General features: G+C 41.9%; 1 protein-coding gene and 1 long non-coding RNA gene across 11 annotated transcripts in view; one reads left to right on the top strand and one right to left on the bottom strand.

Moving 5' to 3' along the window:
• PHF20 (PHD finger protein 20) overlaps nucleotides 1–25,896 on the top strand; it is a 182,159-nt gene that overhangs the window by 9,724 nt on the left and 146,539 nt on the right. For all 8 annotated transcript variants that reach the window (XM_048820698.2, XM_048820707.2, XM_048820706.2 and 5 more), the window contains exon 2: nucleotides 19,769–19,883. In XM_048820698.2, the coding sequence (XP_048676655.2) occupies nucleotides 19,801–19,883 (83 nt within the window). In that variant the 5' untranslated portion in view covers nucleotides 19,769–19,800. The remainder of the gene's footprint in view (nucleotides 1–19,768; nucleotides 19,884–25,896) is intronic.
• Nucleotides 9,003–25,771, bottom strand: LOC125622594 (uncharacterized). Of its 3 annotated transcripts, XR_007352755.2 has the most exons (4): nucleotides 25,691–25,771; nucleotides 23,336–23,455; nucleotides 11,398–11,632; nucleotides 9,003–11,118 (listed from the first exon to the last, which is right to left on the bottom strand). It is a non-coding gene; the product is annotated as an uncharacterized LOC125622594 (long non-coding RNA). The 3 variants fall into 3 exon arrangements; XR_007352757.2 differs by lacking the exon at nucleotides 11,398–11,632; XR_007352756.2 differs by lacking the exons at nucleotides 9,003–11,118; nucleotides 11,398–11,632 and adding an exon at nucleotides 19,881–22,603.

The raw sequence follows: 25,896 nt of genomic DNA, 5'->3' as shown, positions 1-25,896 counted from the left end.
AAGGATAAAGTAATTAGTGTAAAATTTCTGATATTTAAAGGCATACAAATAAATAAATGTCTATACATAAGAATGGCCATACTGGGTCAGACTAAAGGTCCATCCAGCCCAATATCCTGTCTGCTGACAGTGGCCAATGCCAGGTGCCCCAGAGTGAACCTAACAGGTAATGATCAAGTGATCTCTCTCCTGCCATCCATCTCCACCCTCTTGACAAACAGAGGCTAGGGACACTCTTCCTTATGCGTCCTGGCTAATAGCCATTAATGGACTTAACCTCCATGAATTTATCTAGTTCTCTTTTAAACCCTGTTTATAGTCATAGCCTTCAGAACCTCCTCAGGCAAGGAGTTCCATGAGTTGACTGTGCATGGTATGCCTTTTAACAAGGATCGCACTGAACAGTTACTAAGCCTCAATATTTACAGTGCTTTAACATTTAAAAGTTGGGAGTTTCTGAAGGTGTTAGCTGTATTATTTGGGGACCAAAAGTTACTCCTTTAGGTAACTGTTCTTCAGAACTTTAAAATACCTTTGTAGTACTGACATGACTTCCCCCCCCTTCCTGTAGTCATAGGTTAAACATTTGGAATGTTTTCAACTATATAAGCAGGTCTTTTCTAGGTGAGCAGTATAATCATATAAGTTCAGCTCTTTTATAACAATTCAGTAGTACTGCTCTTCTTAAATTTCAGAATTATTATAAATACCTAGTTTGACTCTTTTTATAGTCTTCCCATAAAAGATCCATCAGTTAATATTTCTCCCAAATCAAACAAATAATGTTGGTATGCTTAAAACAAAGTATACATATGTTTCAGATGCAGATTTGCTTTTGTAGACATCATGGCTGTTTGAATAATACAGAAGTAGCAGTTAACTTATTCATAGCATGTTCTAATGCTTCTATTTAGAAAAAAAAATTCACCTAGCTCATATTATTCTGGTAAAATTGAACAAGCAAGCTTGACTTTAAGGATTTTTGCTTTGCATTTTTAATTCACATTCACATTGTGGGACTTCTAGAAAGTACTGACATAAAATTAGAGCAAGTATCTTTTAATTTAATCAATCATTTTAATATATCTCTGACTGAAGAGATTTTAAAACAAAATTCCATAAATGGTGATGAGTACACCTTCCTTTAAAATCACTCTTTGCAATTTAAGGAGAGGAGGATTTCTTTTATTTTTGAATTCCTGTTGTTTGATGGATTATACCTCCTGTTGCTTAGTCTTCACTTCCAGATTGGTCCCAGTCCCTGCATTCATAGTTCGCAAGTGTCCTTCCCTCCCCCATCAGGGTAAGAGGCAGAGAGGGGAAGGAAGAGGCTGACTTCCCCACAAATATCCTGTAGTTTAGGGAAGGTGCACTGACATGGGAGCCAGGGGACCATGAATTCTAGTCTCACCTGGTTTCTGTTCATATTTCTGGAAACTGGAGTCCTTTATTGAGCAGGTGCTAATACTTTGTTCTAGAAGGACTGGCCAGATACACAATCATTTTTCCTCATTACACAAGTAGGTTAACTGAGAGAGTTCACATTGTCTGTGTTAAACAGGATAGTAAGCGGATTTCAAATACAGTAGATCCAAATCTTACTAACTGAGACTCACTGCATCTCAGAATGAATGTGCCGAATCTATGGATTTAGTTATCCTGTCTATAACCACTAGATAACCTCTTCCTTCCAGATCCTGGAATAGATGCCCAGGATTAATGATATCAACATCCTACTGCTGTTTAGCGAATAATTGTGCAACTCCCAGGCAAAGTATGTGGCATCCTGTTCTAGGGGCTAGTTCACATAGCGGATAACAGTAGATTAATGGTTTTTTAAAGCCGTTAGTGACTATTGTGATCATCTAGTCTGACTTCTTGCGTAGGACAGGTGAGAAAATTTCACCAAGTTATTACTGCGTCAAGCCAATACTTGTGTTTGGACAGAGTTCATCTTTTTGAGATGAACTGATGGGGAGTCCATTGTATGCTTGGTAGTTTATTCGGATAATTAATTATCCTTATTACTGATTTTGAGTTTTTCTTGTTACTGCTTTAGCTCAAGTGGTAGAGGTCTTGATTGTGGATCTGAAGATACAGGGTTCAAACCTCACTGATAACCGTATTCATTTTCTTCAAAAACAAAAACCCACTGGTTTAATAAATTGCATGGTGACAAAACATCCTTCAGTTTATGGCACAGCGTGCATTAAGAGGTGTGCTTCATGCCGGCAGGGACAAGGTATACAGTTGGCAAAATCTCGCTGCTGGAGCACAGGCACACATCCAGCTGTTGCAGATACCCCTTGGTGTAGTGACAGGTTTCAGAGTAACAGCCGTGTTAGTCTGTATTCGGTTAGTCTCTAAGGTGCCACAAGTACTCCTTTTCTTCCTGGGTGTAGTGCGTTTCAAGAAGATCGCAAGAAGCTGTGGAGTATTTTGGGACGCGAGTGACATTGCAGACTTCCCTTACTGTGATTACCTACCACAATTCCTTCCATGGTGCCTTTCTTGAAGATTATTTCCATCTCTAAGCCTGATGTGACCAAAGTACATAAGTGTGTGCCTATTCATTTCTGACAATAGTCAGCTTCTCTCCAGTAATACTTCAACACAATTGTTTGTCTTTTCCGTCCAGAAGATAAGATACTCAAGTCTTTGCTAGCACCACATCTCAGATGTCAGTTTTTCTCTTGTCAGCAGCATTAGTTTCCCAGGATTCACATCCATAAGTTGCTATGGAAAAAATTAAGATTTTCACCAGTCAAACGTTCATATGTTTTGAAATGCCACACTTTTGCAAGGGAGGCAATGGCTGAGTGAGCCATCCCTCGTCATCTTCTGATGCAACCTTAACTGTCACTAAAGAAAGGTTTGGTTTTGTTAATAAACTGCTCTAGAGTTGCCAAGTGCATTTGGAGGCATAATATTAGATATACTTTAACGTAACATTTTCACAAGCACCAATGTGATTTAGGAGCTTAAGTTCAGTTGGCTTTCAACAAGTGTCTAAATCACTCTTGATAATGGAACTAGGGAGCCTGTGTTACTTAGACCCATGTGAAAATTTTACACTTAATTGTCACGAGATCGTTAGGATTGTAAATATTAGGTGGTGTCAGTAAATACATTGTGTCATAAATCGTTGTCTGATATAGACATTGCCTTTTCTTATCTGCAGGTGTGTATTTCAGCACAGCGTGGCTGTGGTTATCCATTTGCACAGTCTTATTGTGGTGGGGGACCATGGATATTCACCACTTCTCTGGATTGACCATTCCTGATGGGGGTTTGCATATTGTAGGGGGTGAATTGGGTGAGGCTTTCTTCATTTTTTGCCACTGAAGAAGGTGCAAGATGTGTTTATGATGGGTGCAGGGGGTACCATTAAAGAATCAAAAGTAACTCTTGCTGAGCACTATGGAAAATGCAAAACATGATAGAACTGCCAGTTCAGATATGCCTCCAGCAGGTCTGACCACCACCTAGTTCTGTGTTCAGTGCTAGGGTAAACTTACCTACTGTAGTATCAAATTCTAACAGTCCTTGGTGTAGCAACTACAGCTACTTTTGTACATGTAGGCAACCAAAACATAACCTACGTTCTCTATGGCCAGTATGGGAAATGCATTCCAAATCCTGGTGCTGCCTTTGCTAGCCCAGAATTTAACTCAACTATACTTAGTACAGTATCCTCAGTGAACACAGTACCACCTTCACCAGTGCTTGGTATGCCATCTTAGCCACTAATGCCTTCTATTCCCCATAACCTGTCCCATGGCCTGTACTTTCTCTGCTTCCTGTTCCTCCATTTCCCCTGGTGCCTTCTGTACCATCAGTAATACCAGGAATGTCTCCTGTGAAACCTCCAGCCATAGCACCTTTTACGTACTTGAATAAATGGGTCTGGAATATCAGTGAATATGAACAACCGTTTGAATCCAGTGATTGTGTCTCAGTAATCCTATAAATCCTCAGATGAATTCTCAAAAGTAGTGTAAAAAGAAAAGGAGTACTTGTGGCACCTTAGAGACTAACCAGTTTATTTGAGCATAAGCTTTCGTGAGCTACAGCTCACTTCATTGGATGCAAGTAGTGTGAAACCCTTTCCTATTACCCCCTTTTTTTATGTCAGTGTCCATGGAATGCTCCTTTTCTGCAATGAAATCTGATATGAAAAGATTCTTTTTATGGGCTCTGAGATGATGAGGTACATATGCAGATGCAGTACATAGACTGAAATAATGGAAATGGATCAGATGAAGGGCTTCTTAACACACATCTTTAGTTTGTGGCAAACTGGGGTCTGACTGCTCCCCACTAGCCTGCCCGCAGACTAACTGTACATGTGAACCCTACTCATGCACATTAGCAGCTAGTTCTAAGTACTTATTTGCAGACCAAATTGGAAGTAGTAGTTATCCTCATTCAGGTATTGGTCTTCCAGGGTTAGGAAGTGGTCCTAGTAGTCGGAGTGGAATGTGAAGTGTTGGAGGTGGATCTCAGAACTCTGGGAATGGCCTAGTTAAGTGACCTCCTTGCTTTGATAGTGGTCTTGAGCATTTAAGTGGGCCTCTGGGCTTTTGTGAAGCCAGGGTCAACTGTCATTAATGTGCAAAGTTTGCCATTTACTGTGTCAGCAGATGAAATTCTTGATTTCTTTTATGATTGCAAAATGACCCCGAGCTTGGTCTTTTTAAAATACCATGAAAAAAGCATGCCTGTGGGAATAGCAGTAGTTGCATTTGAGGCTTATAGTGAAGTAATGACAGCTGTTGTAAGTGAAGGGCCTATAGGCTTGAAAGTAAATCTTATTTTAGAGACGCTGTCCACGTAAAGTGTCATGTTGCTATTCCTAGTGATGTGATTAATGCATTCAGATTGGTTTTTATTGTATTTCCAGGTTAGAATCTGTGAATTTTTTAAATCATAAATGTTTGTTTTGATAACTGAGGCCACTGGTTGGGCTTAGGACAGAGCGATGCTTTTAGTGATAACCAAGAAGTAACCTGGATTGGGCCTTGCAAGTGAAGCAGGTCAAACCTTGGTTTTGCACACTCACTGGCTGGATCTTTGTGCTGCCTTGGGGCCTTTGTGTGAGGAGATAGTACCATGATTGCTCCCAGACTCAGTATGCACAAGGGAGCTGGAGCCATATCAGAGTACCACTTCCACCATCCCACCAGGTGTGTCCATGTTTGTCCTCCACATATGTTCCGCAGGGCCATGCACCAGAATATGGATTCCCCCAGTGGGCAGATTGGGGATGCTGCTCACCACCAAGATCAGTCCAGAGATCTACTCAGTCTTCTGTTTGCTTAGTGCAGCTGAGGACAGTGACCAGCTTGGGGAATACTCTGTAGGCATTGACAGTGACCAGCAAGAGACATGGGGCTTCCTCCACGCTGAGGATGGGGGCAGTGAGTGGTTGGTGGCATGTTGCAAACGGGGCTTCTGCCTATATCATTGCACTGCATGTTGGGGGGCTGGGTGGGAGTGGCTCTCTTTTATATTAGTATAAAACTTTTCTTGAAATGCCCAAACCTGTTAAAGGGCAAAGAGTCCAGTGGCACCTTGTAGACTAACAGACGTATTGGAGCATAAGCTTTCGTGGGTGAATACACACTTCGTCAGATGCACCAAACCTGGTTGTGCGCCTGATAACTCCCTCATCTGAGGGACTCCAGGGAACACCACTCTTGTTAATTGCAGCCCTGTAAATTGCTGTAAATGTGTGTAGTTGTAATACGCATACATGGTTATTCAGATGTGCGGCTGCTCTGACACAGTAATTCCAAGCAACTGAAATGTAAACATGAAGTTAGGAATTTATAATAAAAGCATTTGAGGTTATTAAACCTTACAGACTCTGCATGCTAAATGTGTGCAGGTCTAAAATTCTAATGCAGGGCATTAAAGAGCTTTGGCTGCCTATAAGCACACTCACCTGAGTTTTAAAATAGAGCAGTGTTTAGCTATACCAGATATTCTCATTGTAGATGTGTCTTTTACTGTTAACCCTCACAGCATAGTATAGCCTTTTGTGCATGGAGGAAAACGTCTGGCAATTGTTTGCTTACTATTGCTTGACATAATAACAAATCCAGCAGTATTGGGGTAGTCTCCAAAAGGAAATGATGAAACAACCATAGATAAGTTAATGCTGTATGTGGTATGTACTTATTAGGTTAGGTGGAATGGGAAATAGTACAGAAGGAAGATCATACAGGAACTCCTCACTTAACATTGTAGTTATGTTCCTGAAAAATGTGACTTTAAGTGAAACGATGTTAAGCGAATCCAATTTCCCCATAAGAATTAATGTAAATAAGGGGGATTAGGTTCCAGGGAAATTTTTTTTGCCAAACAAAAGGCATTATACACATTTTAAACAAGCAGTTTAATACCACTGTCATTGTCGAGTATGAAGCTTGGTTGATGTGGAGGAGTCTGAGTGGAAGAGAGTGGATTGTCCGGTTGCTCCTCTTTCTGAACTTTCTGAACTCGAAAAAACACATCTAGAGATTGTTGTTTTGCTTTCCTTTTTTTTCCTTAGTAAATTTCTTTATAGCAAGTCATTAGATGATCAACTCCCCTAATCACTTTGGAGTGGCATTCCCTGTCAGGATCGTCATGACTCAGGGTTTGCAAGCCAGCTTCAATCATTTGGAACGCTTCAGAAAGACGTTTGGCAGTTACATTTCGATGGGTTGGTGGTTCTTCTACTTCTTGGCCCTCTTCTTCAATTGCTCTCGTCACCTGTAGTTGCATCAGATCTTCATTGGTTCGCTCTTCTCCGTGTGATTGCAGAAGTTGTGTAATGTTGGCTTCTTCCACCTCATCAAAACTTGCTGAGGCCGCCCACTCCACTCCTTCCCCCAAGCTCCCACCCGTGACTCGCCTCTTCTTCCCCCCCCACCTCATCCCCTTTTACTGTACTTCGCAGGCTGCTTACTCCTTCCTAGGAGGCAGGAGAGGGAGGGGGAGCCTGCGCGCTGAGTCCTCGTTCTTGCCTCCTAAACGCAGCAAGCCAGCTGATTGCCGCAGGCAGGAGGTTGTGGGTGGGAAACGCTCGGGGGAGCTCAGGGAGGCTGCCTGCTGTGGAGAAAGCAGGCAGCTAAGCAATGTAAGAGTAGAGCATTGCTCAACTTTAAACGATCATGTTCCCTAATTGATCATCAAGGTAACAACAAAACAATGTTAACCAGGGTGACTTTAAGCGAGGAGCTCCTGTACTTTGGGCCTATCTATGAAATCTTGATATTTGCATTTGTTACTGTTACAAAGTGTAGGTTATAATCTAAACCAGGGGTCGGCAACCTTTCAGAAGTGGTGTGCTGAGTCTTCATTTATTCTCTCTAATTTAAGGTTTTGTGTGCTAGTAATACATTTTAACGTTTTTAGAAGGTCTCTTTGTATAAGTCTATAATATATAACTAAACTATTGTTGTATGTAAAGTAAATGAGGTTTTTTAAATGTTTCAGAAGCTTAATTTAAAATTAAAATGCGGAGCCCCCCTAGACCAGTGGCCAGGACCCAGGCAGTGTGAGTGCCACTGGAAATCAGCTTGTGTGCTCTCTTTGGCATGTGTGCCATAGGTTGCGTACCCCGATCTAAACCCATGTAAACTACTCTGTGATGTTTCTTGCACATATATCTCTTGGGAATGCTTTGTCCTATTTGATGGTGTTGGACTTTTTCTGGTGTGCTACTCTTTTTTTCTCCTGAGTAGAATCATAGGGTTAGAAGGGACCGCAAGGTTCGTCTAGTCTAACCCCCTGCCAAGGTGCAGGATGTGTTGCATCTAAAGACAGATCGCTATCCAGCCTCCTTTTGAAAACTTTCAATGAAAGAGCTTCTACAGCCTCCCTATGAAGTCCGTTGCATTGTCCTACTGTTCTTCTAGTTAGGAGATTTAATCTAACAAAATGGAAGTAAACGTTTTACAAGTTATTGAATTATACCTGAATATAAAAAAAATTAATTTCTGTAGGAGAGAGTTTAATCTCATTTGTATGTAATTTTTTTCCCCTCTGTCCTCCAACACTGTAATAGCTACATGAAACTTTATAGACTTAAAGCCCTAATTGCTGAGCCACCTACCCACTATCAAGCCACTTTAAGTTGTCTGAAGTTAGGAACACAAAATCACCACTTTTGAATATGTAGACCCACACAGTAAAATTTCTTCTTTCTCTAGCCTTTATTCCTAATAGTTGCCTATAGAGCACTGCCAGTCACTATTTACATAGGCAATATGCAGCTCAGCATCTTGATTGCTTTTTCTTCGCAAGTTCGGCCAAGTCCTCTTTGAGGAATGATTGGCTAAGATGGCTGTCCATTATAAACCTCAGTCTACCAGCTCATCCTAATTCCAGGATCAGTTCCAGTGTTCTTAAGAGTGATAGGTGTGGCAAATATCACCTCACAGAATGACAGGTGGCCTGGTTGCCCATTTCCTGCCTTGGACCTAGGAGGGGATAGGACTTTCTGCTGCCTCCACCTCACTTCTGGAGCTCTTTAGTGCTATCACCACCATATTCCTATGCGAGTACCTACCTGGAAAGTAGGACAGAGGCAGGTAGCTATTAAGTTATTTGTATTCTGGTAGTGCTAGGGTCTGTTAGACTAGGCAATGTGTAGAATACAGCTCCTGGCTCAAAGAGCTTACAACCTAAAAGATAAAATGGACAAACCTATAGATATAGGTGTTACTAGGAGCTACTTACTTATTGTTATGGGACATTTAATCTGTGGAATTTGTTTTTTATTCTGTGGAATGTATTTTTATTTCTAGTCTTGTGCCTCTCTGGGCCTGGTGCTGTTGTCCTAGGTCAGGGTGGATTTGATTTAAATTATGATTTAAATCACTAGTCAGGAAGTCTTGATTTAATCAGGGATTTCTACGTAAAAGTGCATTCTTGTTGGTTGTTATAACCTTAATACGTATTCTTCACAACTCAGAGAGATGTAGGTTTCATTTTTAGACATACACACTATACATTTTTAAAGTTATTTATTTTGAAAACTTTTCAGATTAGTTTGACAGATATATCCGAAAATGAATGATTGGTTATTTCATTTAACTAAGATAATTGAAGCCAATATTTATGAAGTCATTGGGAGGTGAACTATCTCCAGTTCAACAGGTTAATCATTAATATTTGGAGGATTTTCTTGCCATGCTGTATTAGGAGGAGAACATCACCAGACAGACCAGAACATCATCAAAACAAACCAAATTGTTTGTTTTTTAACTAGAACAACAACATTATGTATTCTGGATTTTTTTCTTCAACAGCAACCATATAATATTTTAACAAAACAAGGATATGAATTTTTGAATTTAGTTAAACATTCACGTTTTTAAAAATCAGGTTTGTTTTTGTTAAAATTGTGTTTAACTGAAATATTTAAATAGTCGATTAAAATAGTTTTATTATGAAGTCAGCCAGCTCAACATGAGAAACTTAAAATACTGGCTTCTGCAGCTAAGTCAGTCATCTTCACCTTCATTTTCCTGTTTGTTCATAATCTGGAAAAGAAAAACAAGCTTTCCTGCTTTTTCAGGTCCCAAATGATTTCTCAATTTGGAATTAATTAGTCCAAAGGAAGAAAATATTCTTTCTATACTGGCAGAAGAAGCTACTGCTGTTAAAAGTGAGATGAGCACTTCAACAGTCTCTGAATCCAAGTGCTTAAGCGACTTCCACCAGTTCATTGGTGTGACTTTCTTTAAAACATCAGCAAACATATATTTCTTGAGCGGTTCACCCTTCGCTCTGAAGTTTATTATAGTTGGTGTTATGGAGGGGTGATTGCTGGATGTCCATGTCATAACCAACTTGTCGTCTTCAGCAGTTAAGGTTTGACCCTGGTACCGAGTATTGAGAATATTTGCAAGAAAATGAGCTGGAGACAGTGCTTGTCCCATTTGTTTTTTTAATGCTTGTAATTGAACTCTGTCATTGCATATTTCTCTTTTTAAGATCTCACTCAGTTCCTTCCTAATATCAACAGTGTCAGCAATAAAACAGCTATTTCCCTGCATTTTGTTCAAGGCTACGGAAATAGGTTTCAGGGTACTCAGCATGTGTTCAACATTTCTCTTAAGCCCAGTGTTGAGAACTTTGGCTGTGACAGTGCCATCTATTTTTTCACGATTTTGTTCACAAACTGTCATCCGATTAGGCCAGTTCTTGATACAGTGCTCAGAACAGTCCACTACTGAGTTCCATCGCACGCCTTGTGGGAGTGTTAGCTTTGTTCCTCCCACTTTTTTCAGAGCAGCTGCTGCAAAGTGGTGGTTACGGAAGTATTTTGCAATTTCAACAGCATTAGCCTTTTATTTCTGGAACACTGAAGTCTTTGACTAGGAGGTGCATCAGATGAGAACTGCAGTTGTATGTTAGCTTGGGACTGTCTGCACTCTCTTCTAAATTTCTTCTCATTTTGGATACATTTGCAGCATAGCATTGTCTGTGACCAAGCTGCGTACTAGACATTTGAATTTTTTTTCAGTTTGTTATAGCTTTTACTGCTGCTACTTGTAAGTATTCTGCTTTGTGTGCATTTCCTGATGTATCAGTAGTTTCTGTAAGGAAGACATTCCCTTCTGTTGTCACACAAGCACATACAAGAGGATCATTGTGGACATTGCTCCACCCATCAAGACTCAGGTTAACAATTTTACCCTCTAGACCTTTTGCACACTGCTCAGTTTCTCTTTCATACACTTGATCCAGCAATTTGCCTGCGACATCTGCTCTGTTGGGTGGACTCTATCCTGGTCTTAATGACTGAACCATGTTAATGAAGTGTGGGTTCTCAGTCATACGGAAAGGAGAGTTTGTTGCGTAAACAAACTGGGTAATTTTTTCATCAGTTACCTCTTTTTGTAATCTGCTGGTTCTTATCACAAATTTATCTCTGGTTATTTCTGGAAGAGGGAGATTTTTTTTTCTTTCTTTTTGCTACAGGTGGTATACTGTGGCTATGTGACATACATGATGTGACTGAAACGCTGTCATTGGCCGATAACTCTGAAACTATTCAAAATGATGGTGATCTTGAAGGTGGATAGTCTTCAGAATCCTGTATGTTGGGGATGGATTCTCCTAAACAAAATAAGTCAATGCAGTTATTTAATTATTATTACCATACTGCTCATTTAATATTAGTCATTGCAGTCACTGACACTCGATGCTGCTTTAAAGTGAAATTGTGAAAGGAAGAGCTGCCTATTTCAGCTATTTATTTTTCATCACAACTGCATCTAAAATGATAGTACCATAAAGTAACTATATTTTTGGCTCAAACATGAGAATTCAAGAATAGTTCAGAAGGAAGACAGGCAGTCCTTAAGAAAGAAGTATGAAATAAAAAAGTTTACCAACCTGAAGATCCTGTATCTTCAGACACATTCCTTTCATCATCTTCAACGTAGCTTCCTCCTGAGAAGGGATACTTCTCATGATGTTGTTTCATTTGGGCAACCAGGCCTTGTATTTCTTTGTTGCACTGTTTGCATTTTGCGCACATGCCTGTCTTACCCCCAAGTAGAGGAACTTCGTTAAAATATTTCCAAACTGGGTCTCTTCTACGGCCTGCTTCCATTATAGGTTTTCCCTTCTAATGAGAGAATGGTATGGTAGATCTCAAATCAATGAAGGCTACACTCAGAAAGACCTCAAGACTTCTGGAATATGCTGCTCAAGCAGTTTCACTTTTGTTTCTACTGCCTGTCCCACTCGTCTCACATTTATTTCCAGACTCCTCCTTGTCCAGATTTATTCCACACCCAACAATCTTCTATTCATTGAACTTTTTGAGACTTTGCACTTTTAGTGAGAGGTAAGGGATATTGACCCTGTGTACGCAAATTTGCAGTGGGACAATAGAGTTGAGGTCTGTTATTTTTCCCCTTTATATATTTATTTTAAAACATTTTTGCTGTTAACAAACATGTTATCTCTGGAGACACAAATCCGCAGTTTGGGAACTGCAAAACTAAGCATCTCTGATGGTATCTTCTAGTCTGATCACTGAGTCCCATTGGGTAGATAGAAAGATTAATCTAAATAATCTATACAGAAGCCCCTGGGACTCCATAAGAATGGGTCCCTAATCCATGAACTATTGGAACTCATTTACAAAATTTTTCTTAAACATTACATAAATATATTGTCTCATGCTATAGAATGAGATATCTTTGAGCTATAATGTATCTTAGTTTTAACTATCTTTAGATAGGTTTTTTCCCTCAAAAAGCATTTTATCAAAAAAAAAAAACCTATTTAACAAATTTTTGTTTTTGTTTAAAAAAATCAATCATTTATTTTTATCCACCCTGGTTTTCCTCTAGTGCTTGGCAAAACAATGAAGATCAGGCGTTCGGTATGAAAGCACTATACAGATTCATAGCACAACATTATATATTTGGTTACATTCATAACTATAGGGTACTGGAAACCTTTTCATTTTTAGTGAAAGCTTAAAAATATTCCTGGCATTGAACTTAGACCTCTGGTCTCTCCATAGAAAGCCTCTTATTTGCTGCTGGCATTTGAATTGATCAAGTCTTGATGTAGAATTAAAAACTGAAAATAAAAATACTTGAATCTCAATCACCTCTTTACTTGTTAAATTCCAGGTTCTTTGTTACCTTAGTATGATTGATGACCTTAGACATCTAAAGCAGACAGATGGATTATATCTTTTGCCTGAATGTAGTGGGCTTAGGGGAGAGAAATCTGAGCTTTTAATTGTGGTCTTTGTGAATGAAGCTGGACACATCTGACATATTAGAATCCAAAAGATGAAATATTAGTGATTATGAAACAAGCTTGAGGCTTCTGAATCAAAAATCATTATGTAGTTTGGATTCCTAATAATGGAAATTAGAGAGAGACCCTATTATCTAGTCCAGCCCTTTGTCAGTGCAGGATTGTTCCTTGCAGTATGTTCTTGATTATTCTTTTTTTGTATACGTCACTAGGTTGCATGGCAAAATTTCCGTTCTGATACATTTTATTTAAGTAGCAGTGGATGAAGAAGAATAAAATATAATAATCTTTTTTAAGTTCCAGTGGAATCATTTCATTGAAAAGGTGCCAAATGTAGAGAGACTGAGGTCTGTTACAATTAATGGCCACCTTGCGTTTTTATTGAACAGACTTTTTGAAGATTTAAATTAAGAATCCTTGGACTGATATTTGTCATTGAATGTTAACTTTTCTCAGTCAGATTTTAGGAGATACTTTTATTGTCAGTCTTTAGTAAAATGCTATTCTTTATTTTTTAGTCCTTTAAAAATTGTATACAGTAAACTTTTATACACTTCATGTATTAAAAACTCCCTCTTCATAGTCTGTCAAGCTTGTCTGGAAGGAGTAGTTGTAAGGCAGATGGCATTGCTTGCCCACACTGAGAGGAAATAAACTATTTAGAGGTCGGAGAGGTTAAAAACACAAGAGTTTAGGACAGCAGTTCGCAGACTTCCTCCATCCAGCACACCTACAGATTTCGTGTGTGTGTAAAACGATTCCATACATCTTTGGGATCATGACAAGAAAAAACTGTGGCTCCTTTTGTTAGTGCATGCTGTCTGCTGGGTGTACTTTCTCTTCCTGTTTGCACTGAGCTCCGCTTCAAGGAATTGCTTATCAGTTGGGTCCTACAATTCAAGGTCCATTTTGGTCAATTTCACGATCATAGGGTTTTAACAACATAAATTTCATGATTTCAGCTATTTAAATCTGAAATTTCATGGTGTTGTAATTGTAGGGATCCTGACCCAAAAAGGAGTTGTGGTAGGGTCGCAAGGTTATTATGGGGTGTGTGTGTGTTGCGGTACTGCTACCCTCACATCTGTGCTGTTGGCTGTGCTGCCTTCAGAGCTTGACAGCTAGAGAGCAGTGGCTGCTGGCTGGGAACCTGGCTCTGAAGGCAGAGCAGTGCAAAAGTAAGGATGGCATGGTGTGGTATTGCCACCTTTACTTCTGTGCTGCTGCCTGCAGAGCTGGGCCCTCAGTCAGCAGTTGCCACTCTCCTGGGTCTCTTCCAATCTGCCCTGGAGGAAAATTCCTTCACAACCCCAAATATGGTGATAAGCTAAACCCTAAGCAAATGGGCAAGATTCACCAGCCACATAACCAGGAAAGAATTCTCTGTAGTAACTCAGATCCCACCCCATCTAACATAAAGAACTTCTGCTACAGAGTTAACTACTGAGGACAGCAAGGGGAAGCGGGAAAAGAAAACACCAATCCTTAGGAGAAAGGGGACCCAGCTCTGCCTTCAAGAAACCACCTTTCTCTGGATGAGTTGGGCCCTTTTTCTACTGCACCTTTGTCTTTTCTCTTTGCTCCTGTTGATCTCAGTGGGCTAGACTGCAGATTGAGCATGAAAGAGCCCCCAAACAGACCACCTCTCTTCTGCACTGTCATCCTTATCTCAGCAAAATTGATAGGTCCCTAGATCATATTCATGTCCCTCAGATTTTCTCTGGGCATCACCCCCCCAATCCCCCCCCAAACCAAACCAACCACCACCAATCCAGAAACAAAACCCCCCCACGCTTTGGTGGAACATTTACATTTTACTTTTTTAGTAGTGATTTTTCTGCAAAGTTTTTTTTGGTATCAGGATTTTTATAGGCACTTTCTCTTTGTGCACAGCTCTTTCATAGACTTCTTGAAGGACACTTCATTAATATGAATAACTGTTAGCTGCAGTGTGCACATTTTCAGTCTTTTAATAATTTGACTACATTAGGAAAATACTATTGAATGTGGTATAGTTAATGCATTTATAATAGGAGCAAAAGGTTCACATTTTTGAAGAAAATCATTTCAGCTCATTGTCATCTCCATGTATTTGTGCTGTTCTGGGAATCCTGGTCTTATGATAGTCCTTGTCGTCTGCTTAGATGTGTTGAAATCTTATCTTCTTGCTGAGATTCTGGCATATTTAATGTGTTACTGGTAGCATTGCTACCTACTAGTTTTGAGAGAGAGAATTAAATATATGACCTTGGGTTTTGCGGGATGGAAAGTGTTTAATGTTTCTGCCCCAACATAGTCTAGAACTGGGACAGTGAAAACATTTCTCTATCTATGATGGGGTGAATACTTTTGAGATCAACCAGTTGCAGACTCAGAAGAGGGAGGAGGGAAAAGAAAACACCAGTGAAGAGAACAGTAGATCCTGTCTGAGCTATTGATAATAGCAAGCCAGTGGCTTCAGATAAGTAACAGAGAATGTTCATCAGAATAGCGAAGTCAGTCCCCCAGCTCTAGCTCAGAACATATCTATTTTAAAAATAAAATAAAATCTATTCTTAAAAGCTTTTGACTTTAGCTTAAGTCAAAAGAGCTTGTAATCAGCACAGTGGCCATCATTCTGCACTGTCTCCTAGCATACTAGTTTCTGCTCCTGGTGTCCTGTTGTGCTAGGAGTAGGCGTATGATGTAGAAGTATGATGCTTCCCATGATTGTGTGTTGGGAAGGGACGGGCACCGCTCAGTGTTAATTAGCCAATTTTAAAGAGTTGTGTTAATGGGATTGGAAAGGAGCCCCAATTAACTTTTTTTGATTAGAAGGAACAGTGGCCACAATATACCTGTAGTGCAGGACTTCTCAAACTGGGGGTCAGGACCCCTTAGGGGATCGTGAGATTATTACATGGGGGGGGTCACAAGCTGTGAGCCTCCACCCCGAACCCTGCTTTGCCTCCAGCATTTATAATGTTGTTAAATATACAAAAAAGTGTTTTTAATTTATAAGGGGGTCGCACTCAGAGGCTTTCTGTGTGAAAGGGGTCACCAGTACAAAAGTTTGAGAACCACTGCTATAGTGGGATAAAATTAAGGGTTTATAGGGCTCAGACAGGGACACAGAAGAAGCCTGGGAGAGTAGGGAAAGCAGGGATACCAAATGTCTTTCATAGAAGATCACACCAGTGTTGGCTGAGCCAATGAAGTATTAAAAATATATTCATCATTGGTCCCATAACCGCATTGATCGTTGGGGCACCATCATTGATGACCAATCAACCAATTGTCTCCACCCTGACGATTGTGCGTCAGTACTTGAATCTCCCCGAAGTCCATTCCTGTACACTCTTTATGTGGTCTGTCCATCTCTTCTCTTCCCCTGTACTGTTCCTGGGATAGGCCAGATGATCTTGTTACATGGCTGTACCATTCGTCAGGAGGTCTTCATATGACCCAGCGTATTGGGTGACGATGTTGTGGACCTCTTCGTTAGTGACGTGGTTGAAGTCTGAGATGCCCAGGATTTTACGGAAGTATCTCATCTCTACTACCTGTGTTTTCCGTTCAAGTTCTGCCATAAGGGTCCATGTCTTGCACTCATACAGAAAAATGGAGGTGACCAGTGTGTGTAGCAGTTTGTCTGGATTCCAGAAAGATGTTCTTGGTCCTCCAAATTGGCTTTAGCTTTGCCACTGTTGCTGTTGTTTGCGCAATTCTTGACAGAATGTCTGTCTTTGATCCTTAATCAGTGATTGCCCCAAATATATTAGTTGATGTTTTATGGAGAAAGCAGGCTTTCCACTGAGTCTTTGGCATAAGGAGTCGTTGACTAAAAAAGGACAAATGTCACATGGGGTGATAGAGTTGTAAATAGAATAAAACCATATGAACAGAAAATCAATAAAAAACAAAGCAAAAACCTAGGACAAATGCAGGTTGAATAGAGCTTAGATTATCACAAATGTATCTTATTAGGAACTTTGCAAATATAGTTGGAATGTTTCTAATTTTTTAACCCTTTGTTATACTTTTCAGGCTGAAACTAAGTATTCTGCTCTGCATGGACAGAGTTGATATGGTGTCATTGGGAGGGAGTTTCATTTGTTTTCATTGGCAATCACCTTGTACGGGAGTGCCTCCAAAACAGGGAAAAGACACCTTTGCTATGCCATTTGTTCACGAGTACTGGCATTTTGCCAGTATTTTTATTAGCTCCATTATGAAAAAAACTGAATGGAAATAATGAATGGCAAAAACAGCAGCTGTAACTATACTGTGGCTCCTTTTAAAAACTGGCACTTCAAAGAACAAATATTGAAAGATTGTGCAGGTTCATTGAATCTATACCACATCCAGAAGAGGGGCCTTTCCTAGTCCTTGGATCTCAATTGTTCTTCTTTCCCTCTTGGTTCCTGATCCTACCCTCACCTGCTGGTTGACTTCCTTGTGCCATCTGGGCCCAGCACCAACTCTTGCCACTTATTTGACTCTTCTGCCCCTCTACTTCATTAAGATTCTCATTCACTATGGGTCTGACCCAGTGGAAGTCTTTCTGTTGGCTTCACTACGAATTGGATCAAATACTACTTGCTGAGATTTGAGTCTGTCTATTGTTGTCATGCATGTTCCAAAGGATGCAAGCAATGTTGCAGTGCATTTGGGAGGCTTTTTACTGTCATGTCTCAACAGACTCTAGTAAAGACAGCCAGGATGGCTGCTTGTACAGGTCTTTTCCTGGCGCTCTCTTCTGAATGAGGAGCCTGGCCACCATAGAAGTACCTGGAACTGAGGAAGAAAGCTAGCCAACACAAGGTGACATGCCGGCTCTGTATAGAACACCAGCAAGTGTTTCATGGACCACAGTTTAAGAGCCACTGATCCAGTCCATGCCCTATGGAGGCCCTTGCTTGGGGCTTTCCCTGCAGTATATTTTCTAGTGTTTTCTTCTGGTTTGTTTTAAATGTCACAAACAGGGTGGCTTCCATCACTTCCCTAGGAGACTATTCAACAGTTTAACAGATTTCACAGTGAGGAAGAGTTTCCTAAACTGTTTTGTTTCCAGGCTACATTTTTTTTTTTTCGTAATTTCATTGTTAGTTCTAGTTAGGGCTTGCAGTGAGCCACCTCAGAAAAGGGGCAGAGTGGGGAGGCGGGCAGAGAACCACGAGGGTCAATGGGAGGTATGGAGGCACAGCTGCCACCAAAGACAGGGCAATAGGGAGTGTGGTGGGGGGGGTATTAATAGACTTATACTCTTTTGTTCCCACTTTAACTTCTGGTTAAATACTTTTTTATTTTTGTCTAGTTTTAACTAGCTTTGCAGGTCTGGGACCTGATTAGCCTCACTTAATGTTACTTAGGAATAAATCCAGTAAATGGGGGAACATTGGTGTAAAACTGATGCAAGTGAGGAGAATAATTGGTATTTGCATAGTTAAGAACCTATTGGTGTTTCCATCGTACATGTTTTTGAGGTTTAAATGGGTTTTGCTATGAAAACTAACTTTGAGATTAAGTACTTGCTGTATGGATTAGAGAAAATATGGGTGAGGTGATATCTTTTATTGGACCAACTTCTGTTGGTGAGAGGATGGTGGTGTGTCTCACCAACGGAAGTTGGTCCATTAAAGATATTACCTCGCCTGCCTTGTGTCTCTAATATCCTGGGACCAATACAACTATGACAACACTGGATGCTATATGTATTGTCAGATGACAATTTTTCTGATTACTACTTTCCATGTGTTGGAGGACCGTGGTTTCTGTTTTTTGTGTTCTGGTAAAAAGTCTTTTACTTTTTAAAATACCTTTTCCTCAAACTGTTAATTTGGGACTAGACTTTCAGAAGGGCTCAACTCTCGTTTAGGAACATAGCGGTTGCCGGAGTCGATCACACCACTTGTTCATCTCATCCAGCATCCTGTCTCGGACAGTGGCCAGAACCATATGTTTCAGAGGAAGAATCCCTATAGTAGGCAGTTATGGGATAATCTTCCCCCCCAGAGAAAGCTTCTTTGTAAGCCTCTGTAGTCTGTATCGAATTCTTAGGTTAAAATTCTGAGGTACAGATTTTGGGAAAAGTTGCTGTTGAACAGGACTTTGCAATTAAGTGGACCCTGAAATTAATGAGCTACTAAGGCAAGACTTCCTTAGTGTGTTTTAAGTAGTACTGGAGGCATTCACAACAATTGGCTGTTTTTAAAAATAGTTTCCAATAAAATACAGAAGACTAAAAGAATAAATAGATGATAACACAGGAAAGGGAAATAACATACTAGGTGATATTGTAGCTCTGAAGTGACAAATATAAATCATAACTGTAATAATTCTTAAATTCAGTCTTTATTGTATCAGTGATGATGTCATAGTAAAGTACACTGCAGTGTGCAGAGAAAGGATGAGCTAATTCAGTGTTTTCAGGAAGCTCATTAAAATGGCAGTTTAGTTCTGTACATAATTAACTCTTGAAAAGATTCCTCACTAGTTTTACTGTTTGTTAGATCCTTTGGTCCTTTTTTGTTTTGTTTTTCGAGTTCTGAAATTTAACATCGCAAGACTCAACACTCAGGCAATAGAGAGAGGCCATGTTTCACTACATTAAGTGTTCCATGTTCTTTCATTCCTTTGTATGTTCTTGAAGACTGTTCCTCTTCTGAAACTGATTTTTGTTTTACACCATATTTTTCCATGAACACAGTAAAAGTGCACCATGGATAGATAACTTTTTAGCATTAAACTCCCCCGCCCTCCTCCACTCTAAAAGATATTAGCAGTCCACCGAGAATACCTCAAAAATTTGGTTGTAAAGAATTTAATATTGATTTGAATCTCAGAAAATCACTTTCACTAGATTATTCCTTGTAAATAGGAAACATTGAGCAATGAATTATTTAAGAATACTTTTAACATTTAGATGTTTTGGATTTACAGTGCATAGATTTATTTTTGTATGTGTCTTTATTAGTGATTGATATTCAATTGCATTTTTCAGGGGAATAAAAACAGCGGTGTTGATATTACAAAATGACAAAACATCCACCGAATAGAAGAGGGATCAACTTTGAGGTGGGAGCCCAGTTGGAAGCCCGTGACAGATTAAAAAACTGGTATTTTTTTTAAAACTTAATATTATATTAACTATCACAAAAAGTTTTAGAATGTTACAAAGACTTGGTGATATTACAGTTTTATTCTTATCACAAATGTTCATGGAACCTGTTCACTGGTTTGTGGAAAATTAGTTTATTTGTTTTTAACAGGCTTATCTGTGTACAATATACAAATTATAAAGTGGAGAGTCTTTTTCAGCCCAAAATATCCAACACAGAACCTCACCTTGCTCCCATCCAGCAGTATTTACTCTTCAGATAGATTATAAGACTTGCTATCTTGTACTGATTTCTAAAGGTGGCCAAATACTGGATTGAAGGGCTGTCTGCCCTTTGGAGTTGAACTGTGAGGAAGAATATTTGTTGACTATAAATTCTATGATGGTGCAGAGAGAGAGAGAGAGTATATTTTGGAGTATTTTTAGGCTTTATAGATAATTCTCAGCATCTTGAATTGTACTTAAGTCAAGCTAGTTTAGAGACCAGGTGTTCTCTACTGGGCCTGCTCATTAAGCAGGAGGCTGCATTCTGTTTGCACTATCTGAAGGTTCTGAGTGATCTTCAAGAGTAGTTCCAGATACCTGTGGTGCCCTATGCTAGCGAAATTCGTAGGTGGTAAGCATGGAGAGATCCATGTCAGAGAAGAGCCATCTGAAGATAGCATGAAATGCCTTTTACCATCACTGTCATATAGGAATCTAAGAATAGCAATAAGGGGTCAAATATTGCCCCTGAAATTGAAAATCACTGAAACCAGAGATTTACCTTCTGAATGCAAAGATCAGTCAGTATTCACTAGTGACTGTATTTTTTCCTTCTGGCTGCCTGCATCAACTCCATGTTATATGGATTGAGCCTTGATTTCCTCCAAGAAGCAATCTTGGTTTGGCACAGGCAATTAAGGTTACTGTTTTAATTACAGAGATAGTACTCTGCTCTTTGCCTGTGTCAGCCTACAGATAGTACTGCAACCCAAATGTCTGTCCATCTCCCTCATCAGTCTTGCTTCTTCTGATTTGTCAGCAGGACGAAAACAAATTAGATTTTTCCCCTGAGGCCCCTCTAGGAGGATGAAGTGTTTATTGACACTCTTTACAGCACTTGTCCAAAAATAGGCTGTTGCATCTGAAATGTAACATTGTTAGTTAAAAGATAGAGGAAATTAAAGACATCAGATCTTAAATCCTGCTTGGCTGAGTTTGAGGTATGAAAGAATGTAGGTTGCCATGATAGTTTTACAGCTACAAATTTTTAAGAGAATTTACGTCCTATCTTAACATGTTAGCTTTTGCTCAGATTAGGAGGACTGTTTTGATTATGGTTCTGTCCTGAATCTTTGTGCATCTGTGGTTTTCTTCACTAGAGAAATTTGGCATCCTGACACTATGTAATTCCCAAGACTGCCTGTAACACACCTTGTGTATGTGAAGTACTCCCCAGATGTATACTCCATTACAGCTACTATAGGGTTTATATTTTATGTGGTCCTCCACCATGCCAGTCTTCAACATTCCAAAAATACTCTTGAGAACATAAGAAAGGCATAATAGGCCAAACCAATGGTGCATCTAGCCAAGTAACCTGTCATCTGACAGTGCCAGATGCTTCAGAGGGAATGAACAGAACAGTACAATTATCACGTGATCCAGTCCCGGCTTCTGGCAGTCAGGTTTAGGGACACTCAGAGAACGGGGTCGCATCCCTGACCATCTTGGCGGATAGCCCCTGATATACCCATCCTCCATGAACTTCTCATTCTATTTTGAACCCAGTTATACTTCTGACCTTCACAACATCCCCTGGCAATGAAGTCCACAGACTAACTGTGCATTGTGTGAGGAAATACTTCCTTAGGTTAGTTTTAAACTTGCTGCCTATTAATTTCATTGAGTGAACCCTAGTTATTGTTCTTCGTATGCTTGCTCATGTCGATTCCATTCTAGGTGTTCATGCGTCCGCGTGCGCAGATGGAGATTTTTGCCTTAGTGGTATCTTTAGGGTCGATTGTGGTGCCCCTGTTAGTGCTGTGCTCATGTGTCAGTATATCAGGCACCGTCGGCCCTATGCCTGATGGGATCCTGAAAATTGCCAAGGCCTTCTGGTAAACCCTGTTTTCCATCCCTCCTACCACCAAAAGGGCTGAAAAGTAGTACTTTTGTCCCAGCCAAAGGGTTTGAGTACCTATATACCCAGCCATCTCTGGGATTGCTGGTCATCTCTGTGGCCAACTAGAGGGACAAGCAGGGGCACACCACTTCCAACTCTCAAAAACAAAGAGGCCAAATAATGGGACCTTTTCGGGAGGAAAACTTATTCGACAGCCAGCCTGCAATTCTGGGTGGTGAACCACCAGGCTCTCTTGGGTAGGTACAGTTTTAACTTCCTCTCTAAGTTCAAGGAGCCTCTCCCCCAAGATTTGGCCTAGGAATTCGGCACCCTGGTAGAGGAGGGTACCACGATGGCCAGGTGCTCTCTCCAAATGGTGTGGGATGTGGTGGACTTGGCGGCTAGGGTGGTCGCATCAGTGGTGGTCATGAGGTGCAGCTGCTGGCCTGTCCCAAGAAATGCAGACCTCCATTCAGGACCTCCCATTCAATGGGAATGGACTCTTAGGCTGCATGGGTTGAAGGACGCTCGATGGGTATTCATACGCCGCAGTCTGCAAGGAAGCAGTTCTGGCCACCCCCACCACCAAGACCATGGCAGACTTGATGGGTCTGCAAGGAGAAGGTATTAGAGACATGAGCTTTAGTAGTCGTCGCCCCTCCTCCTCCTGCTCACCCATGCAGCCTGGCCTGGCAAAGTATCCTGGGGGCCAGAAGTACCTCATTTTGAAGGTGCGCTCGAGAGTGATGCCCCAGTCAACTCCCCGGATCCACCTTGTTCTTTCCTCGACAGTCTTCATCCCCACCGTTTGGCCTGGTTGCGGGTCACCTTGGACCGCTTGGTGCTAGAAATAACATCTTGGGGCTATACCCTGCAATTCTCAGCTGCCGCCCCTTTTTCCAACCCCCATTCTTCCCCATCCCTCTTCAGGGACCCTTCTCACAAGGAACTCCTCGTTCAAGCGGTCAAGAACTTTCTGCAGCTGGGGGCAATAGAGGAGGTCCCTCGGGACATGAAAGGAAAGGGGTTCTATTCCTGCTCCTTCCTAATCCCGAAAACAAAAGGGGGCCTCAGACCTATTCTGGACCTGCGTTGCCTCAACAAGTCTCTCAGGAAGTTGAAGTTTCTCATGGTCTCCCTGGCCTCCATCACTCCCTTCCTGGATCTGGGAGACTGGTATACTGCCCTTGACTTGAAGGACGCGTATTTCCATATTCCAAGGTCACAGACATTTCCTCAGTTTCATAGTGGGCCAATGCCATTTTCAATTCACGGCGCTGCCCTTTGGCCTCTCATCAGCCTCAAGGGTGTTCACAAAATGTATGGCGTCAGTGGCTGCTTACCTGAGACGTTGAGGGGTCCAGGTTTTCCCATATCTTGACGACTGGCTCATCAAGGGCAGGTCTGTGGAACAAGTGCAGAGGAGCCTCGAAATGGTGTGTTCCACCTGCCGTGATCTGGGCCTGTTAATAAATGAGAAAAAATCTACCTTTAGGCCAGTCCAGCGAATAGAGTTCATTGGGATGATTTTCGATCTGGAAGTGTGTTTTTTAGGCCATGTCAGACCTGATCTCCCATGTGAAGAACGACCCACTCACCACGGCTCACACATGCCTGTGGTTCTTGGGCCACATGTACATTTGTGGTCAGTCATGCCCGGCTCCATCTCCGGCTTCTGTAAGCATGGCTGGCGTTGATCTACATCACCAAAAGGAACGACCCTAGGTTAGGTAGTCAGGGTACTGGATCGCATCTGTTCGTCCCTGGATTGATATTGTTGGACCCCGGGTTGTTGTTGGAGGAAGTTCCTTCACGGTCCTGTCACTGACCCTGGTCTCTGATGCTTCGGACCTGGGCGGGGGAGCCCATCTGGTTGCGGGATGATCTGGCCCTCCATTTCAATGTCAGGGAGCTCAGAGAAGTGTGCGTGGCCTGCCAGGCTTTCTTGCCCCACCTGAAGGGCAAGGTGGTGCAAGTCCTGACAGACTATACTGCTGCAATGTATTACATCAATAGGCAGGGCGGAGCCAGGTCATCGGTCCTCTGCCAAGAAGCTCTCTGCCTTTGGGGCTTTTGTGTGCGGCACACCATTCATATGGTAGCTGCATGCCTGCCTGGGACCAGGAACATATTAGCAGATCACCTCAGCAGGACCTTCTCGTTTCACCATGAGTGGTCACTTCATCCAGAGGTGGTTAGTATAATCTTCCAGAGGTGGGGGGCCTCTCCGGTTGTTCGTGTCCAGGCAGAACAGGAAGTGCCACGCGTTCTGTTTGATATGGGGGAGGACAGGGACTCTCTGTCAGACGTATTTCTCATCCCACGGTCAGGGGCTTGGATGTATGCCTTTCCACCAGTGCCATTGATTCACAGCGTCCTTGTGAAAATCAAGCAGGACAGTGTGAAGATTATCCTAATAGCCCATGCATGGCCTTGCCAGCACTGGTTCGGCACGCTGCTGAACCTTTTAGTACCCGCCCCGCTGCAACTGCTTCTCCTGGTTGGATCTTCTGTCCCAGAACCAAGGTAGCCTTCCGCACCTGAAGCGTGGCAGCACTACACTTGACAGTATGGCTACTGCATGGCTAAACATAGACAAACGGGAACGCTCAGCCCCGGTTCAGCAGGTCTCATCGGGTAGCAGGAAACTCCACCAGAGCTGCTTACCTGGCCAATGGAAAAAGTTCACGTGCTGGTCCTCGGAACGGCCTATTCAGTCTTCGCTGCAGGAGATCCTGATTATCTTCTGCACCTCAAACTTCAAGGTTTGTCCCTGTCATCAGTCAGGGTCCACGTGGCTGCTATTTTGGCTCCACTCTCCATTCCAAGACAGGTCTGTCTTCGCTCACGATATGACAACCCGATTTTTGGAAGGTCTGGAGCATCTCTACCCCCATGTCTGGGATCCTGTCCCTTCCTAGGACCTGAACCTTGTGCTGTTGAGACTCATGGGATCTCCCCCCCCCCCTTTGTGCCCCTGGCTTCCTGCTTCTCTCCTGGAAGGTATCTTTCCTGGTGGTGATAACGTCAGCCCGCAGGGTGTCCGAGATCAGGGCACTTACTTCAGAACCAGCCTATACAGTATCCTTCAAGGATAAGGTTCAGCTGCGACCACACCCTGTGTTTCTGCCCAAGGTCGTTTCCCAGTTTCATACTGGCCAGGACATATACTTACCTGTCTTCATTCCAAAGCCTCATACATCAGATGAAGAACACAGGCTGCACGCTCTGGACGTCAGGAGGGCGCTGGCCTTCCACATAGACAGGACAAAGCCGTTCCGTAAGTCGACACAGCTGTTCGTTGTGGTGGCAGACAGAATGAAGGGTCGCCCAGTGTCTGCTCAAAGGACTTTGTCCTGGATCACTGCCTGCATCTGCTACTGCTATGAGCTGGCAAATGTGCCTCCGCTGGCAATCATCAGGGCACATCTACCAGGGCACAGGTGTCATTAGTGGCCTTCCTGGTGCAGGTTCCAATCCAAGAGACCTGTAGAGCCGCCTCCTGGTCTTCTGTGCACACATTCGTGTCTCATTATGCACTTAGTCAGCAAGCTCGAGACGATGCTAGTTGTGGCAGAGCAGTGCTGCAAGCTGCACAACTGTGAACTCCGAGCATACCTTCATGGACACTGCTTGTGAGCCACCTAGAAAGGAATCGACGTGAGTAAGCACTTGAAGAGGAAAAAGCGGTTACCCACCTTTTTGTAACTGTTGTTCTTTGAGCTGTGTTGCTCATGTCCATTCCATTACCCACCCTCCTGCCCCTCTGTCTGGAGTTGCCGGCAAGAAGGAACTGAGAGGGCGTAGCACTGGAGGTGCCTGATATAGTGACGTATGAGCGTGGCACTCAAGGGGGCACCACAGCTGGCCCTACAGATACTGCTAAGGCAATAATCTCTGACGA

This window comes from Caretta caretta, chromosome 13 (genome assembly GCF_965140235.1).
Source record: "Caretta caretta isolate rCarCar2 chromosome 13, rCarCar1.hap1, whole genome shotgun sequence".
NCBI classification, from domain to species: Eukaryota; Metazoa; Chordata; order Testudines; family Cheloniidae; genus Caretta; species Caretta caretta.
Note: the sequence above shows the minus strand (reverse complement) of the source record. Positions and strands in the feature narration are given on the sequence as shown.